The 20,006-nt window shown below is 41.7% G+C and overlaps 1 protein-coding gene across 1 annotated transcript in view; it reads right to left on the minus strand.

The window, feature by feature from the left end:
- Positions 1–1,257: 1,257 nt before the first annotated feature.
- DCDC1 (doublecortin domain containing 1) overlaps positions 1,258–20,006 on the minus strand; it is a 455,120-nt gene continuing 436,371 nt past the window's right edge. Inside the window, exons 37-41 of the mRNA XM_061149231.1 lie at positions 19,018–19,127; positions 13,664–13,689; positions 4,338–4,456; positions 3,977–4,129; positions 1,258–1,406 (exon numbers count right to left, since the gene is read on the minus strand). Of these exons, the coding sequence (XP_061005214.1) occupies positions 1,258–1,406; positions 3,977–4,129; positions 4,338–4,456; positions 13,664–13,689; positions 19,018–19,127 (557 nt within the window). The remainder of the gene's footprint in view (positions 1,407–3,976; positions 4,130–4,337; positions 4,457–13,663; positions 13,690–19,017; positions 19,128–20,006) is intronic.

Raw genomic sequence — 20,006 nt, forward strand, 5'->3', positions numbered from 1 at the left:
CTGACCAGAAGCAAAATGCTGAACGGTTGGGCTCCTCCTGGGGCGGCCTTTCTCCAGAGGAGTGACAAGAATATGTCGCGGATGAATTAGCCATTCTCTTCTAGAGGAAGACGCCGTGGCAGAGGCAGTTTTCATGCATTTTAATTTGCTCATTTACCCCCTTCGTCTTTACTTGTTTAAGCAAAATATTTAGTTTAACATTTTTAGTCATTACAGCCTAAAAAACGCACGTGCTTGAATACTAGATTTATTTGAGTTGCAAATTGTGAGAATCCTTTAAAAATACCTCAGCTCATTATCCTTTTATCTGTCTCTGTAGAAAAGATGTTAGATAGAGTCTCAGAAAACATTGCTGACTTTCAAGCCCCCTACTGCTGCCCATACCACTGTTTCTGTCTGTCTGATACCCACCCGAGAGAGAGAAAAGAGTGTATCAGTTTGCCAATTACAACGAAGTCAATTACAGGATTTTGATTTTATGCTCTTTTCTTTTTCTAAAGCAGCCTGGAGGCCAACATCATAGACTTCTAGAATTGCTTTCAGGTGACAATTTTCAGATCCTTGTGAAGAAAAGATACTTAATTCGAATTTTTCTTCCTTCCTTCTTTCCTTTCCTTCTCCCCCCCGCCCCTCAACCTTTCTCTCTTTCTTTCTTGGTGGGGACTGAATAAGAAGAGGCCACCTCAGGATATTAAATTCCAGCCATCTTTCTTTGGAAATAACTTCACGGATAAAAAAAAAAAATTAAAACCCCCAATACAAATGGTGATGAAAGCTGCTTTTTGACAGCCCCTAGGAAAATATGTGCATGCATACGGAAAAAGTCAATCTCTTGATTAGATAAACTGCATTATTTTAGTAATATGTCACATCCTGTCCTTAATTTTAAATAAGCAAAAGTTTTTTGTTTTGTTTTTTCCAAAGTTCTAGAGGAAACAACAATTAGAAACATCCAAGATGTCCAATATGTATCAAGATTCAGCCCTCAGCACCTGCAGGGAGATTATCTCTGCTGATGAAGTGAAACATGACTATGGATAATAGAAAGTTATAGGACACATGAGAAAAAAAAAATAATGACAGGCAATCAGGAAGCTAGAAGAGAAGTTTTCTATAAAAGAATTCATGATTTAAGAGAGCGAATCTGAACATTTTTGTTCTGTTTTCTTTAAAGTCGGGAACTGAGCTGGGAAGAGGTTTTAAAGCAGGGTTAGCTATAAGAAATTGGCAAGGGTCTGGCCGGTGCTGGTCAAGGTGCTAACGGCCTTCTGGGCCGTGACAGCTTCCATTGCGCAACCCCGCGCGTGTGCTAGGCACGGTGGGGAATGCAAACCAACGCCCCCACTCTCCTTTTCTTACACCACCGGGCAGTGCAATGGGGAAACCGCTGAGAAAGCAGATCCAACCTCCGGATTGAAGGAACAAAAACAATGTGAACAGTGAGCTCTTTGAAAAGAAAACTGCTTCCCTATGGTAGAAAATAGGGGGCAGGGGGCCCAGGCAGGGAGCCCAGCAAGCAAGGAAGGTGGGCCCTGGGGAGTGTGATATTACACAGGAACATAATGGGGTAGACTTCATACTTGTCTAATTACTGGAGCTATTAAAATCTCTATAATTTAGATTCAGGCGGAAAAAAAAAAAGCTTATATAAATGCACACACGTGCTCCTGATTGGATTTTATGAATTCACTCCTCTAGATTCTGAAAGGACACCACCCTGCTGTGTACATGTGGCAGCTAAACCTGCGTGACCTCCTCCCCCTGGCCCTGCCCCGGACTCCAGACGAGTGTACTCTGTTACTGTAATAAGCAGTTAGGTTAGATAAGGCGACAGGTGATGGGATCATCTGTGTTGAAGCCGAATTAGAATGCCTCGGTCAATGGATTTAATCTAAACCAAATGCTTTGGGATTCTGAAAGCTCCAGGAACAGAGAAAATGTAAGTTTTATATTTTCCCAAGTTCAAACAGAGAGCAGACAGAGAGATTCCAGAAGCTCAGAGAGTGGTAGCAAAAAAAAATGTTGTTTCTCCTGAGTTCAATCAAAGAAAGAAGTATAGTCACCCTCTCTTTTCTTCTTCCTCTATACACTTTCTTTTTTCTCAACACAGAGGAGGGTTATCCTCTTAATGCCAAACTGAACTTGATCAAAGAAGTTCTTAGCACATAGTAGCTAAGAATTAATTAATTAATTAAAAAATTAATACTTCTCAAATGGATGAAGGGAGTGGTGGTCAGTCTGGGGGTTTAGGGCCCGAGCTTTCAGCATCAGGCTTTATTTTGCCCCTTCTTCAGTGCCTCAGTTTCCAGATCTGCAAAACGGAGCTGGTAATACTCGTGCGGACCGAACAGGTTAATGAATGTAAAGAACTAGCGTAGTGCCTTATACACAGTGGGTAGTTTCGCAGCTGATACTCACTGCCTCTAGCATCCGCACTTCCACCTATGGGATGACACGTCCCCTTCTGACAGCCTGGTGGTGATGGTGGAGGTGGCAACAGTGACAACAATGTTTTCTTGAGCCACCAAGACAAAGAAAGAGAAACTCAACATTTCTGAAGACATCTCAACATTGATTGGTTAGACTTCACCTCTTTTGGAAGCTAGCATACCTAAATGTTTAGAGTCTTCTGTTGAATCAGATAACATTTGCCAGTTTGTAGTCAAGATACAGATAGGACAGGTGAGTTTCCCAAGTTCACACAGCTTGATGAGAACAGCAGACCTAATTCCTTATTTACTACCTCCAGGTCCACTGTGCTCTTCCCAGAACTGTAAAAAAGGAGGCTTTCACAGTAGTAAATAAGCTATTTTTCTCTGAAAATGGTATTTTTATAATGCCACTCCCCAATCCACTGAACAAATCGTTTTTGACAGTCATGTGCATTTGAATATCAACTTGTCCAGTCACTTTCTACCTGTTTATCCAATGTTCATTTCTTCATAGCATTTATCATCGGTCGTTTCCTTACCTCTTAATTTGCTTCCTTTTTAAATCAGCTATGTGCCTTCACTAGGCCAGTAAGGTCCATGAGAACTAAGAGTGTCTCATTTGACATAGCCCCCAGAGCAGTGCTAGAATATCACAGAAATTCCATTATCGTTACATGAATAAGCAATGCAAATTTCCTCTGAGTATAGGGTATTCCTTGCTGCTCAAATACTGAGTAAACCAGAATCCTCTAAATATATGTTATCAATACACCCCTTTAAAATAATTTTTGCTAACTTTCAACTACATAATTGAAACTACATAATCCTCTCCCCTATTGAGGATCAGAAGGTACCTTCTCCCAACTTACTTGAGTGTCATATAACCGTTCCCCCACTGGCCACAGGGCAAGTCTGAGATGTCTTAGGTTGCACTCATGAATGAAAGCAAGCCCATAATTTTGATGCTATAAATCCTGGAGTGTGGTGGTCCTTTACTTCTGGTAATGGAGATGTCCCCTCCTTCATTTCAGCATTAAAATTCTATAAAATAAAAATTATCTTGGGATTTCCCTGGTGGTCCAGTGGCTAAGACTCTGTGCTTCCAGTGCAGGGGGCCCAGGTTCGATCCCTTATCAAGGAACTATATCCCACAAGCCCCAACTAAAGATCCCATGTGATGCAACAAAGACCCACTGCAGCCAAATAAATAAATGACAAATATTTTAAAAATTGTCTTATTTTGAATTATTAGTCTCTGAGCTCTTTCTCCTACAAGAATACAATGGTGCTTACTTCTTTTATATCTGCATGAGACTGTATGCCTAATTTTGAAGATTACTCCTTTCTTCAGGTCAAAAAGGAAAAATGATTTTCCATACTTTATCTCATCTGATGCAAAAAACAGCTTTTGGAGGGTAGAAGGAAATATTATTCTCATTTCACAGATGAGAAAATAGATATGTCCCGTGGGTAGTAAGAAGCACAGTCAGAGTTGAAACTCAGCTCCTCATCTGATACTTAACAAAGATTTAATGAGCACCTACTGTGTTGCAGACTCCATGCGGGGCTCTGGGAACACAGGGCACCGTGCAGGGCATCTTTAGTTTCAGGTCCATTGTCCTCTTCTAATCGGCGAACTCCAGCCAAGGACAGTGAAATTAAATCATAATCCAACATATTTTCATATAAAGATTTAACTGTTTTAAGGAAGTTTCTAAACAAAACCTTAAGTGGGGGTTAAATAGCATTTTAACATTGTTTCTGACTGTACAGCACACATTGACTAAATTAAGTGAAGCAGAGTCATAACATGACTTGGAATTAAATAATCCAAGCATCTAAACATTTGACAATGTCACTATTTTCTGGAAGAGGTAAGAGCACAAACGGGGGTTCTCAGGATACCGTGTTTGGCCTCAGCTGAGCAGCAGTGACCTCCGGGCAGGTTCTGAGCACCTGCAGCCACTCGTCTGCTGAGTTTCAGCTCCCAACTTCCAGGGCTGTCAGCGTTCCCTGGTATTCTCCTGACAGACAAAAGGGAAACAGCATGTATTCCCTCCTGTCTAAAAGAGTAGCAAGTAAAAATGGCTTTGTGATTGTAAGAAACGTTGACTTAATTAGCTTTTTCCTTGCAGGTAATAAGTGCTTCCTCCAAGGAATGCCCAAAATGAACAACAGTGCTTGAAGAAGTTTATCTTTCCTTATCTTTTCCCACTTAAGATCTGTAGATGCAAAAACCACAGTCAAAGATGATAAGAAATTGTCATGGTTTATCATTTTTGAATATAGCAAGGTAACATTACCACAGTGAAAGTTAGAATCTGCTTCTGCTGATGTTTTGAAATGTTCCACTGAGAGGTGTTGATCCTATATCCCCCTGCAAACCTTAAAGATTATGGAAATCAGAAATATCTTCTATCAGTTCCTTGTTTGGAAGTTCACTAATGTTTTTCTGGTGGGTCTGTGAACGCCATGAAACGGTATGAGAAAATTATTTTTTGTATGTCATTTTGTAAGTTTATGGCTTTTCCAAAGATGCTCAAAGGAGTACATGAACCAAAACAATATGACTCCTTTACAACAGTCTATTGAGGTTTTGAATGTTGTCAATACATCCATAAGTCATTTCACATAATTTTTGGATGTTCTTCTAACTCGGCATTTGAGACCAAAATGTATAATCATCAGAGACACATTTTAAGAATATGTGATGCCTAGTTTACACCACGAAATTTATTTCATTTGCCCAATTTTGAAGTGTTTCTTGTCTCTGAAAAGCAGGAAGGACTAACTATAACTCGGTTTAATTTGACTCTGAGGACTATAGTTCCCGAACAGCTGACTGAAATAAAATTCTGTAAAGCAGACCCTCTATTCCCTTGTACTGCCGTAATTTTGGTTTGTGGTTTAGCACAAGGGTGGAAGTTGGCTGAACCTTGTCTTCCTATCACGTTTGTCTGGTAGTGGGACTGCTGGGCATTGTCACTGAGCCCTGTCCCGAGCAAGTAAAAATACAGTTCTCTGCTCTCTAGGCAATTACCATTTACTTGGAGAGAAAAAACATGTGCTCAGTATATAGGCATCTTTTCCCCCAACAGTCCATGCTATAGAAAGGAAAATTTTCAGAGTGTATACAGGTTTTCACTAGAATACAAAATCCCCGTGGCTAACACTGCCCATTAATTATAATATGTCTTATTGTGAATCTATGGATAACTAATCAGTGTCTGCCCATGAAAAATACAGTTATTTTGAAGGATAAATTCTAGCACTAAAATTTTAAGTAAGCTACACAGACTTCTTTTGGATTTTCCTAAATTTGAAGTCTTCAGCAATCTAAATAATTGAACTTTCTATCACAGTTTTGTGTTTCCAAGTAAGTGGAGAAAGTTTTCTTTCCTGTAAAGGGGAGAGAGAGAAAGAAAGACAAAGAGAGAGAGAGATGAGATAAATATATTACACACATACACACATATATACACTTATTTATATACAATGCACATATATATGAAGTTCAATAGAAGTTGCTACTTTAAAAATATTTATCAGAATAGGTGCATTAAAACTTGATAAGGTTTGTAAAATTTATAGAGGCATCGCCTTCAAGGCCTGATGTGAGTTATGAAATCTAATTTTGTTTTCATAGCTCTGTGATAAAATTTTATCATTGTTATAAAAGGGGTCTTTACTAAGACTGACCGGAAATCTGAACTATCTGGCCAGGCAATAAAAACACATTCCTTAGCTGCAAAGTGTCAGACAAGCAAGGTTTAACTGAAATTGATCGATAAGTCTTCCTTTCACAGTTGAGTGCATTCACTTTACCTCATAGGATAATAGTTTTTTTTTTAATGGTTTTTCCATTAATATCAGACTTCAGTGTTAGTAAGAAACAAGAAAGACATAAAAGGGAGAGAGACATGCCATCAAGAGAGAAGGTTGCAATCTTTAATGGCAGAGCACTTGTGCTCAGATGAAGTGCTTGTGTGAGTGAGGGTTCAGACTTTCATCACTGATTGTTATGGGTTGAATTGTGCCTCCCCACCAAAAAATCCACATGTCAAAGTCCTAAACCCCAGCATCTCAGGGTGTGCTCTTATTTGGAAACAGGGTCGTTGCAGATGTAATTAAAGAAGATGAGGCCCCCTAATCCAATATGAGTGGGGACTTTTGGACACAGGACACAACGTCACGTGAAGATGAGGCAGAGGTTGGGATGATGATTCTACAAGCCGAGCAACACCAGACAGTCTGCAAATCACCAGAGGCCAGAGCAGAGGCAGGAGACACATCCTTCCCTCACACCTTTCAGAGGAGCCAGTCCTCCTGACACCTGGAAGTCAGAATTCTGACCCCAGAACTGTGGGAAAAGAAATTTCTGTTGTTTAAGCCACCAGCCTACGGTACTAGCCCTAGCAACTAATACACAGATGACCACAGCCACTGGGGCAGAGAAGTGAGATACCCTAGTGGGCTTATCATGTCCTGGTAAGCCAGTGAGGCTCCTCTCCTGTGAGCAAAGCAGTGCCCCCACTCCCTCAGGTTTGGCATCCAAATGCAGCTCATTATGCCTAGCTCAGCTGTCATCAGGGAAATCTTCTAAGCAGGCAGTGACTGAACCATAAAATTATTCTTTAAAGGCATCCAATGAAGTCATCAAACCCAGTTTTAGAACTGCCAATAACCATACCTGAAATTTCTACAGGCTATGTGATTAGACAGATCTGGGTACACATATCAGCTCTTCCCCTGACCAGCTGATGGCTTTGGCAAGTTATTTCACCTTTTCAGGAGCTCAGCTTCCCCATTCTTAAAATGTAAAAGTAGAAGCAGAAAAAAACCCACCTATTTCCAAGGGTGGTCATGAGTATCGAATGAAAGCGACAACAACAGTATGAAAGTCCAACAGGGTGCCTGGCCACGAGCTTACACTGCGGCAGCGTTAGTGACCTTCTCCATCCATGTCCATAACTGATCTCATCTGATGCTTATACCAACAGGCTTGCGCCACAGTGCAGGAGGCAAGACTCTACTCAGGTCTTGACACCAAGATCTTTTCCTGGAGGGAGCCACCTTCAGTTCAGTTCAGTTCAGCCGCTCAGTCGTGTCCGACTCTTTGCGACCCCATGAATCGCAGCACGCCAGGCCTCCCTGTCCATCACCAACTCCCGGAGTTTACTCAAACTCATGCCCATCGAGTCGGTGTTGCCATCCAGCCATCTCATCCTCTGTCGTCCCCGTCTCCTCCTGCCCCCAATCCCTCCCAGCATCAATTAGCCATCCCTAAGTTGTGTTGTGGCCTCCCTCTGGCACTCTGGTGGAATCTGGGTTGGAATCCTGTGGGTGAAGAGAATCTGGATGCAGGTCCTAGTAAACATCTGTATAAAGACTACCAAGCAGAGAGACAGGCTCCCTTGGTCAGCTGGAATAATGTCTGTCACAACACTGTTGCCCAATCTCATCTAGCGACTGAATCAGAATCAGACTTTTAAAGCTGAGTGGGACTTTAGAGATGGAAGAGTCGACTTTCCTTATTTTAGGGGAGAGGAAGCAGCAGCTCCAATGGGCCCAGTTGGCATCAAGTTGAATGGTCTTATGAACAGCAGTTTATGTTCCTTCCATTCTATGGTTTCCCCTCCTCACAGAGTCAGCCCAGAAATGGAAGAAGCAGAATAGATCCAAAGATATGTAAAATGTCCTCAGAATAAACCTTTGCCTGAAGAGCAATGTGGCTTTCATGGAATTGAGGCCCTTCCTAGCTCTATGATGCTTAGACCAAGCCAAGGTGAAAGTGGACTTCAAAACGGAGCTGGGACTGCCATTCATTCAAAAAAGGGGCAGTTAATCTGCTCTCTGGTGGGGGGAAAAGGTTGCTCATCTTAGCCCTGAGCACCTAACAGGTCCTGGAGGAGCTCACCTCAGCAGTGACAGAGTAGGCTGAGGGGCCGGGGAGTAGTGACTCTTGTTTGGAAAATCTCCTGAATTGGCTGACTCCCATTTACATGCTGTTTCCAGCAACAGAGATCAATCTGGGTCACCTCTCTGCCACTGAGTAAGTATGCTGAAAATTATTACTATTTCAGACAAATGTTTAACTATTCGCAGATTATCTGTGACACCACAGGCCAAAGTCACAACAGCCTAACCTGGGAGTGGGTTTACTTTACCTTGTGATTTATGGAATGAGAATTCTGGGTGCTCTGTGGGACTAATTTAATACGAAACATTCAGATGTCTGTCTTATAATGCCATTCATCTTTCCTTAGCCTGCCTGCACCAGGGGGCATGTGGTTCAGAGAGCAGGCTCTCCCTTCTCAGCCACAAATCATCACACTTGTGCAAGGGGGTGACATGTCTTCTCTCCCAAGCTGGACTGCCTGCAGCCGAGTCAGGCAAGCAGTTAAGGGTCCGTCTGGGCAATGACGGGAGAAGAGTGTTTTCCATTCTAGTGGGCCTTAGGAGTGTTTTGAAAGTTAAAGTTGGCAAAGAAGGGAACTTGATCAATGTTTCTTTGGTTTCCCTCATTAAAAAATGAAATATAATCAGCCAATACTGTCTCATCAAGTACAAGACTCATTTTATAAGAAAGCTACGTGATACATTCTGTAGGTGGGTGTGATGTGTGTCTTTTCTCAGATTGCTATAACAAAGTGGTGGTGGTAGTGATATAGTTGCTACATCATGCCCAACGCTTACAACCCTGTGGACTGTAGCCCACCGGGCTCCTCTGTCCATAGGATTTCCCAGGCAAAAATACTGGAGTGGGTTGCTATTTCCTTCTCCAGGGGATCTTCCCAACCCAAGGATTGAACCCAGGTATCCTGTATTGCAGGCAGTATTTTTACTGGCTGAGGCACCAGGGAAGCCCCATAACAAAGTTCCATAGGCTCATAAACAACAGAAATTTATTTCTCACAGGTCTGGACCCTGGAAGTCAGAGATCAGAGTGCCAGTGTGGTCATGTTACGGTGAGAGCTGTCTTCTGTGCTGACTTCTCATTGTATCCTCACAAGAGAAACAACAGACAGCAGAGAAAAGAAGGAAGCTCTCTCCTGACTCTCATAAAGGCACTAATTCTATGCATAAGGGCTCCATCCTTATGATCTCACCTATTTTTAATTACTTCCCGAAGCTCCCACCTCCTCATACCATCATATTGGAGAATAGGGTTTCAACATACAAATTTACATACACAAATATTCAGTCCATAACAATGCATGTGAGGAGAAGAAAGTTCTACAAGCAAATCAAACTCTGATTCAGTGCTTCTACTAAAAAGCAGGTACTTTTTTTAAGGTTAAGGTTTTTTTAAGGTACATTTTTAAGGTTATCTTAAACCTTACATTCATTTAACAAACATCTCTTAATGCCTACTATATTGAAGGAGGAAATGGACAGAACAGGCTCCATCTTGAAAGCAGGACTCCATCTTGGGCTGGACTGTGGATTTTGTAAATGTCCAGTATCTATGGAAATGACATACCAACTGGAAAACCAGAGGCCCTGGATGGAAGAGCCCCAGGGCTCATACCTAGACTCTCTGTCACCTAAAAGAATACCTTAATTATCTGTGTAACCTAATAGAATCATAAATTGTATAATGCTTATTGGGGTATGGACTTCCCTGCTGGCTCAGACACTAAAGCGTCTGCCTACAATGCGGGAGACCCGGTTTCAATCCCTGGGTGGGGAAGACCCCTGGAGAAGGAAATGGCAACCCACTCCAGTATTCTTGCCTGGAAAATCCCATGGACAGAGGAGCCTGGTAGGCTACAGTCCATGGGGTCACTAAGAGTCGGACACGACTGAGCGACTTCACTTTCACTTTTCACTTATTGGGGTATGACCACAGGCCTATTGATAATTGTCCACTGTTAATTAACTACCTAGGCTTAAGGTATATGAATCACGGGTTAACTTTGACTGTTTCTTTCTTTTCCTTTGTTCAGACTAGTTTCAGGGAATTTGGGAAGGTGGGTTTGGGCACGTACACTTAGAGTATACGAGGTTTTCACAAAAACTGGTCAGGGTCCTTGGCTAAGAGGAGACTCTGCCTTGGACCCGCTGGTGTAATAAACTGCACTCCACTATCTGCATTGTCCTTCTGAGTGAGTTTGTTTCCCGGAACGCGTGGCTACAACAACATGATATGGAATATTCAGGCACTGGAAATATAGACGTGAACAAGCTGGACTTTCATTCAAGGAGTTTACCGACCAGTGGAAGAAAGGCTATGTCAACAGTGATAAGTGCTACAGCTGAGGTAAGCAAAGGGGGAGCACATGGAAGGCAGTTCCCAACAGAACCGGGTGTAGGGAGGGGTCAGGGGCTTTTCCCCAGAAAGCTGTAGGAGGCGAATGTGTATAGGTAACACAGGATCTGAGGGAACCAAGGGCACTTTTAGGATGAGTGGAATACAAATCTCTGTGAACAAAGGAGCGACAAAACAGACTGCAGGGTGAGGGGAGCAGAGTCTTCCCAAGGGCGTGGGAGGAGTGTATTCTACATTTAGATGACAGTCCAGGGCCACTGGAAGTTTTTAAGCAAGACAGTAACATGATGTGGTTTTCCTTCCAGAAAGATCATTCTGGCTACTACTTGGATAAAGAATTGGAGAGGAGTGAGGCTGGGGTTGCACCACGACTAGTTAGGAAAACCACCAGAATTGTCCATGGAAGCAACGGCAGTGGCTTAAGTGTAAGTAAACAATGTTGAAGCACTTAAAAATCCCATAGACGCATCCCGTTTTTCTCATAATAGCAGCTGCAAGTTGCTGAAATGAAAACTGACATCTGTTGTCACATCCAGAATGAGACAGAGGACGGGGCTGCTCACGCTGTCTTGTGTGCTGTGCCCCACTGCTGCTGAGAAAGCCTCCCTAGGACGCCTCTTAAACACACAGCTTTAGTTCAATACATCATGGTGGCCCATATCAACTTTTTCATGGGAACTGGGCAATATCTAACAGGGAATACCACTCCTTGGGTGTCCTAGAATGTAACAAGGATTGACAGCTCACATACAGTTGATGACAGTCAAGTTCAGTGAGTAGAACTCCCATTCCAGCATTGAGAAAGTTGCTAGCCAGGCTGACCTTGCAGCGTGGACAGAGAAGGAGATATGATAACAAAAATCAAAATCCACAATAGAATCCAGCCTATCAAAACGACTGCATTAAACAAGAGGCAAGGAAAAGTTTGATCAAAAAAAAAGGTGTTTAACTTTCTGAATTGATTTGGGAAAATTCCCTAGATGACAGAGTGTCTTAAGTTTTGCCAGGATGTCTCTGCAAAGTCCACTTCCTCAGACAGACTTGCTTGTATTCAAAAGTATAACTTAAGAGTTCATCCTGATCTTGTAAGCAAAGTCACAGATTTCACCTTCAAGGTCATGTTGCTTGTATAGCAAAGACCGCCATTGTTATACCATCAAAGTCAAATGTGAGGATACACCCATAGACAAGCTTCTTATTGACTGAAGAGGAATTGAGTCAGCCTAGCTGATACCATGCTAATTTCATCCCTCATTGGTGAAGGGAGAAAAGAATCATAACAAGAACAGAATTATGGGTTTTATACTGCAAATGCCCGCCAGGTCCACAGCTTCCTGAGGAAGGACCAGCCCACACCACCATCGCCTACCCAGGCAAGCTGTGCTTCGTATCATGGGGTCCCTGACATCCTAATCTAACGGAATGAGTAAAAGGCAGCTACTGGCCGGCCTCCAACCATTCAGTCTTCCATCAGGAGACACAAAGAAAGTAATTCAGAGGGTAGAGTGGCCCTAGAGCCAAAAGAAATACAAAAGGAAGGCAGGAAACAGAGCCATGAGGCAGCAGAAGCCCTGAGAGAAGACAAGTGAGCATCTTAGCCTAGAGCAGGAGAGCTCATGGAGAAGAGGGAAATTCATAGATCAAGAAGGACAGATATCACATAGCTTATAGTAGTAGAACTGTTCTCATTCTGAAGATGTAGTTAAAATTCTTTGAATCCATTATTGGAAAAAAAGATATCGCTCTGTTAGATACACTATTTAGGACGACTTTAGCTATTGTAACACATAAAATCCCAAGTAAATACATTCCATTGACTTAATAAAATTTCATTGACTTTAAAAAAAGTACAGAGGAAAGGAGAAGTGAGGGAGAGGAATGGTAGACTACTAGGTGTCCATTTGGGACAGAGTCAGGCTGTGTATCTGGAACAGAGACCACCATGAAGCCTTGTGCTGGGCTCTCCCATGCTTTCCCCTCTCTTTGTTAATCCTTCTAACAAACCTCCACCTCTGGAGGTAAACTGAGTGTGTCCCTAAAGTGTAACCTGAGCAAGCTTAATTTAACATACAATTCTAGTGCAGCTTTCATGTTATTAATAGTTCCCTTTAACCACTGCATTTAAAATAGAAAAACCCAGACTCCTTAGCATGACCTACAAGGCCCTCCACAATCTGGCTGGTGCCCACCCCTCCCACCTCAACTCATGCTTGTCATCCCAACATCCCAGCCTATTCACTATTCGAGTAGTCACCCACCTACTTCATTCACCTTTACATGCCCAGTACCCAGAACAGTATCTGGAGGTAGAAACACATGAATTAGGTCTTTGAAAAGCTTATTTTCTTTACAGCTTCTTGTCTTTTAAGGAAAGTATTGCCCAACCTATATGGATTTCATTTATGGGACAAGAGAACTACTCTGAAAATTAATTTTTCTGAGAACCCTTGTTATTGAACTGAAATAATATCCCATGGAATTGCACACTATTAGATGAGCCTGCCAGGGATGCGGGTGGCTCAGGCTTCTGTATGAACTAAACCTAGAGAAAACATAGAACAGAGAGGCTCAACCTTCCCCATAGTAAGCAGCTCCTTCACTGGAGAAAGGGTTGTATGTGCTTAGTTGCTTAGTTATGTCAGGACTCGTTGCAACCCTATGGACTGTAGCCCACCAGGCTCCTGTGTCTATGGGATTTTCTAGGAAAGAATACTGGAGCAGGTTGGCATTCCCTTCTCCAGGGGATCTTCCCCACCTGGGGATCAAACCCACGTCTCTTGCATCTCCTGCATTGCAGGTAGTTCTTTACCTGCTGGGAGAAAGGGTTACTTTGGTAAGTAAGATCCCTGTCCCTGTTCCACAGCTCTCTCAGTTTGTACATACAAAAATGCATAGGAAAACCCCAGGAAGCTGGATATTTCCCCACCTTCAAAATTACTCTTCTCCTCGATTCACGTACCATGGCCCTGACATTATTTCTGTGACCTTTAAAATAGCAAGATGTTATCAGCACTGAAGACAGCTTATTGAACGTGGGGAGCTTCAGCGCCTCAAACTCCCTGTGTTTCCTCCAGTGACTGCATCCTGGTTACCACCTCTGGGTGGTTAGTTTCCAACTCCATTCTTTCTTAAGGGAACAGTGAGGAGTAAAGGTGACAGCATTTAGATTCAAACCCCCACCCAGGCAGTAATTGCTTCTTTGCCTTCAAAGCCCCTGAACACCAAGGTAAAAGGGGCCACAGTGTTCTCAGAATTGCTGTTTAGTGCATGAGCCATGCCCAGCTGACAAGCACAGAACCCTGGACGAGTTTCCACATGTGTGGTCAGCTACCATCCTCCATGACTGGGGCTTGCCACCTGCAGACTCCTTGCCCCATTTCAGGGGCACAAAAGAAAAATCTCCGCCATTGAGCCTGGGACTCTGTATTTTATCAAGCTCCCCAGGCGACACATGCACAGGAAACTCTGAGAATCATATTAAGGAAGCATCCCTTGCTGATCCACAAATTGCTCCAGGGAGAGTTGTTGTTAAAATGAAAGATAGGATTTAAAGGCCCTTAGAAGAGAAAAGTGGCTTCCCTGGTGGCTCAGACGGTAAAGAATCTGCCTGCAATGCAGGAGACCCAGTTCTATCCCTGGGTTGGGAAGATCCCCTGGAGTAGGAAATGACAACCCATTCCAGTATTCTTGCCCAGAGAATTCCATGGACAGAGGAGCCTGGCAGGCTACAATCCACAGTTTGCAAAAAATTGAACACGACTGAGTGACTAAGACACACACAGAAGAGAAAAATTAAGGAAGATTGAGCAGAGAAGACCGAAAGGCAAGGAAAGAGAAGAACTGGAAGGAAGCAGACAAAGAGTGGTGGAGATGAAAACAGAGAATCAAATCTTATGCTTTGGGGGTACTAATCCTGGCAGTTCTGTAAAGTTCCCACCTCTCCTCCATTGCTTTCTGGCAGAGTCTGCAGGGTAATTTAAGGAGAACTGCTGGTGGTGGCATCTAGACATTGACCCCTCAACTGTTCTAGCTAGGGTCTGCCCAGAACTGACATTCTTGGAAAATCTTTGCTGAGGCTAAAACCCCAAGTTCAAAACTTCTAGGGCTGCTAGAGACAGTGTTCATTGCTCGGTCATGTCCAACTCGTTGTGACCCCATGGACTATAGCCCACCAGGCTCCTCTGTCCATGGAATTCTCCAGGCAAGAATACTGGAGTGGGTAGTTATTCCCTTCTCCAGGGGATCTTCCCAACCCAGGGGTCTAACCCAGACATCCTGCATTGCAGATTCTTTACTGTCTGAGACACCAGGGAAGCCTTGGACTGCTAAGTCAGGACCTAATCGATCCAGTGGTTGACTGAACCATCTATCTACCCCTAAACCAGCACAAGAACACAGCAGACAATGAATGATAGCACGTCCAATTCAGAATCACCACTGTACTTGCCATATAAATATAATTTCCTGTCTCCTTTCTTCCTCCCTCCCCCAACCCAGTTGCACCCTGGGCATAAGCACTTCCTCTCTCCTCATATATTTCTATTTGCACACTTGGCACAGGGAGACAGCCTATTGAGAGTGTTTCCTATCACAGACTCACAGAACTAGGAAAGACACTAGCTAGCAGCAGGCAATCACTGAATGTCCGCCATTACTTTACTCTCATCAGCACTCACCTGGGTGGTATTTGTTGATCCTGCTTTGCATGTGCTTTTGGCCAAGCAGCCCCAAACCATGCCCTTTACTTAGAATTCTCAATTATTGCTTTTTGAGAACAAAACTGCTGCTCTTTCTTTCTGCTAAACCTCACTTGAGGAAGCGCTGAGATCTGCTCAGAGGCAGGAGGGAACTAGAGCCACTGATTTAATAAAAGCAACTGAGGATCACCACTGGGTCCAAATTCCATTTAACTGAGGACATTTGCATCTGATTTTGTCAAGATCTAGAATAACATGGATTACATGGTTTGATCACTCACTTCTAAATGATGTCAGAAAAAAACCTGCTGTTTGGGTGAACTGTAAGTCTCAATAACACTAAGCAGCACACGTGGCTATTAATTAAGGTTAGCTCACAAATGCTGCTGTCACTGGCCACAGTGTCTAAGTGATTCTCTTACAAAAGAGAACGGATGTATTTTTACCTTTTTGTTGTGGTTTGCTTGTTTGTTGCTTTGTTTTCTTGATCCATACAAAAAAATATTCAGTTATTATGAACAATCAAGAACAAAATGGAAATTCAGGGTTATCACACTACAAAACTGCATCTGGATTTTGAATCACTTCTAACGTGTCCTGTTTTATAAACCTACCATAAGTACACAGATAGAACATTTATTTATAAATGGTGCCAAAATCTCAAAATGTTTGTCAAGCTTTCAGACATGTTGTTTTCAGTTAGTTTGCTTAAAAATATGCAACTTCAACCCAACACTTAATCAAGTAACAAAGGCTAGAGGTGGGACAGAAACATCCAGAAAATTCTTTCTCCCAAGGACAATCACAAACGCGGGTACATGGTTGATTAACATCTGGATCAACTTAAGGGTGTTTGCAAACCAGCAGGAAATAAATTTCGGGAGAACACCACAGACTTGAGGATGGTTGCTTTAGTATTTAATAATAAATGATTTCCAGTTGATAGAAAAATATTGAAATGTGACTTATATATACAAGGCTGATTCAAATTTGATAAGCATGTCCCCAAAGGAAATTCCTGGGTTTATTAAAATCCTCGGAGGGTTGAATAGAATTAAAATAGTCTTATCCTATAGTCCTTGCTGAAGGTGGAGTAACTGCCCTCCAGCCCACATGGATGGCGATCATAGAAGGGCAAAAGAGCAAATTTTTGTGTATGCAACTTGAAATTTTGCCTCAATGTGCTCTGCTTTTAGTAGTGTCAGTCCACATGATCCAGGCGATCATAGAAGAAGGTCAATGATAAAGAGCAGAGCTGTTCTTACTATGAAGTTAAAAATGGTTACGAACTGCCAAGATACCCTGTGCAAGCCATCGTCAACAAAGTACGTGTCACTGCCTTGCTGGTAAAATGTGATGTGTTGATGACTGTTACATTACATCTGAAATCACATTTACGAGTAATAGAAAAGTTCCGTTCAGAGTTTTGCCTTATGTCTCCTGGTACACTGATACAGTGTTGTGTGATATTACCAATTTTCGCTTCAGACATGTTCACACACAACAGTGAAGACTTCACAAGAATCTGCACATTTGATCCATGGTGAAATCACGCCATTTTCATAGCAAATCAACTTTTCCTCAGCAGCAAAATGATAGGTACTTTTTCACCTAGAGAAATGCCCTTCTTTTCAAGGAATCTGGAAAAAAGTAAAACTAGTTCTATGTCTCTGGGGATTGTAATCCAGTTTTTATAAGAAGAGGCCCAGCAGGTAAGAATCCTACTGGCCCACTTTGTGACCGGGAGCATGTTCCTTAACCCTTCTCGTTCAACAAAAGGAAAAGCGAAGTGGGGGCACATGCAATCTTTCTTTCATATGTATCACAGAGGTGTCCTGGAATGCCTTCACATCTCTAACACTGCACAACACATAGAGAAGAGGTCTGCAAAAGGGCAAATTGTTGTGTATGCAACTTGAAATTTTGCCTCAATGTACTCTGCTTTTAGTAGTGTCAGAGGCAGCAAGAATTTATTCACGCAACCTGACTGATTTGCAGACTGGGAGTAAATGCTAGGCCTTTTGCAGCGATTACCAAGAGCCCCTTTCAGTAGAAATGATCTACTGCCTTCCTGCACCACATTACAGTGGTGGATTGAGGAGTGAGCCCAGCTGAGCCATTCTGTACGCTTTTAGTCAGGCTGCGATTTATACTCAGATGGAGATGCCAAAGGCTTTCAGAGGAAGAAAGAAGAGCATTTCTCTGGAAAATTTTTTTACCAGAACCAGAAATCAAACTCTGATGTGTCACTGATATTTTTCTTAAAAAATAATTCTTTCTTCATAACAGAAAGAAATTAAAAGGTAAGTTCTCTTCCTGTAGTACTGCTACATATGATTGCTAAGGATATCCCTTGACCCCTTAAGAAAAATCCTCATATGATTTTTTCCTTCAAGTGGTGCATATACCCTTTCCCTAAGTTTCGGTATTCACAGTCTACGGCTTTTGGTTACTGAGTTTACGTCAGAAATGATCCAGCTTCACTCTGTGAACAACATCTAGCTGTGCTCATGAGGAATCCTGTTACCACAGGCCAAACTGAGGGGAAGTGGGAGGAGGAAAAAGCAATTCATGTGGGGTTTGGTGGCCACCAGCCATTTCATTTTCATTTAGTAAACGTAGGGTTTTAACTTGGAACCCTGAAAAATAAAGTGGCTGAGCCAGAAAAATGTCAGTTCGACTCAAATTTAGCATTAGGTAGTCAAAGAGTCTTTGTTATTATCAAATTATATATATAATATACTATATACATATAAGTTATATACATACAATGAATATATAAAATTATTTTTATATATAGTACATATACTACTTGACCCTACTAAATATAACTATATATATATATATATACACACACACACTACAATTATCAGTCTATTTTATTATCAAATTGTATATAGGAATAAAAAAAGTTTTGTTGTTGTTGTTTAGTCACTACATCATGTCTGATTCTTTGTGACCCCATGGAGTGTAGCCTACCAGGCTCCTCTGTCCATGGGATTTCTCAGGGAGGAATATTAGAATGTGTTGCCATTTCCTTCTCCAGGGAGTCTTCCAGACCCAGGAATCGAACCCATGTCTCCTGCACCGAGAGGCAGTTCCTCTACCCCTGAGCCACCAGGGAAGCCCAACGTAAAATGAATAATATAAAATTACTTCTATATAAATAGTACATATACTACTCTTGATCCTACTAAATTTAAGCACATATGTAAATATATATACATACACTACAATTGTCAGTCTATTTTATTATCAAATTATATAAAAGAATAAAAAAGTATATATAGAATAATATATGCTATTTGATCCCACAAAATTATTTTTCAATAATAACCAGTATTTTCCTTTTCCTAGGAGAAAATACACCTGAGATAGTTTACTGTCATTGCTTTGTCGAGTTTTGTTGTCTTTCTAAGAAAAGATTTGAGGCATCAAATGCCACTGAGTAAAATGGAGAGGGTATGACGTTTAAAGGAGACGGCATAAAATTAAGAACGATGACTAATCATCATATCACATCCTAGCAAACACATAAGTACGTCCACACACCCACCCCAGTGAAACCCAGCACAACCTAGGGTGGCTCCGCTAGGAATTCAGTGAGTGAAGGTACCAGGGATCGCAGCTTGGCAGACGGTGACAGCACAACGTCTGTGGCTTGAGGGCCCTGCTGCCTGCAGATTCGGGCATAATTTGCTCTGATCTCCACCAGTTGCTTTAACTCTGTGAAAAAAATTATTTTGAGAGACAAGTCAATGTATTTATAGCAAATAATTAAAAGTTCAGGATGATGAAAAACTCGAAGATCCTTCAGAAACCCTTGACTCCCACACCGGACTCTCTCATTATACACTTGACTTGCTTATCACATCAGATATGTGTTAACATTCTTTGGATTTCTACAGAACGGCAGTTGCTAGAGAGGGCTTCCTTCCAAGCTTTTTATAAAGCCTGAATTGGAAGCTAACCTAGAAGTAGTCTAAAAATTGAACCCACTGAAAAGATGGTAAACACAGCATTGAGAACCGTGTTCAGAGTTGAAGACAAATGGCATAAAGCACTCTTTTAATTTTGTTAGGGGTTTGTGTGAAAGACACCATTCTAACAGTGTCTGATTTGTTTTGCCAAAACAAATCCATTTTTCAAAGACCAAATGTGATTCTTTGGTGGCTTTCACATGCTGAATGTTTTTACATTATAGTACATAAAATAAGTTCTTATTAGGTGTTTAGTTTTGAAAGTCCCAAGCTGCCTTATTTTCTACTACATACTTAAGTCAGTAGGTCACAGAAAAATTATGAACAGAATGATTCATTAAATGTCCCTTCACAAGAGTATATATATACATGTATATATATGCTAGTAGCATCTCTCTCTCTTTTCTAAAGCATTCTGAGTGTTTAGATTTCTATCAAATGATTGTTTCTCATTTAATTATTTCAGGAAAAATAATAAAATGGCAGTTCATATAATAAAATAACTTTCTAATAGCAACTAAGTTAGACTCTCCGCTATCAATTAGATTTTCTAGAACATATATCACCCACTGAAAAGATCTTAGACAATTGGGGGAAACCACTAACACTTTCACCATTAAAGGAA

This window comes from Dama dama, chromosome 1 (genome assembly GCF_033118175.1).
Source record: "Dama dama isolate Ldn47 chromosome 1, ASM3311817v1, whole genome shotgun sequence".
In the NCBI taxonomy this organism is placed as follows: domain Eukaryota; kingdom Metazoa; phylum Chordata; class Mammalia; order Artiodactyla; family Cervidae; genus Dama; species Dama dama.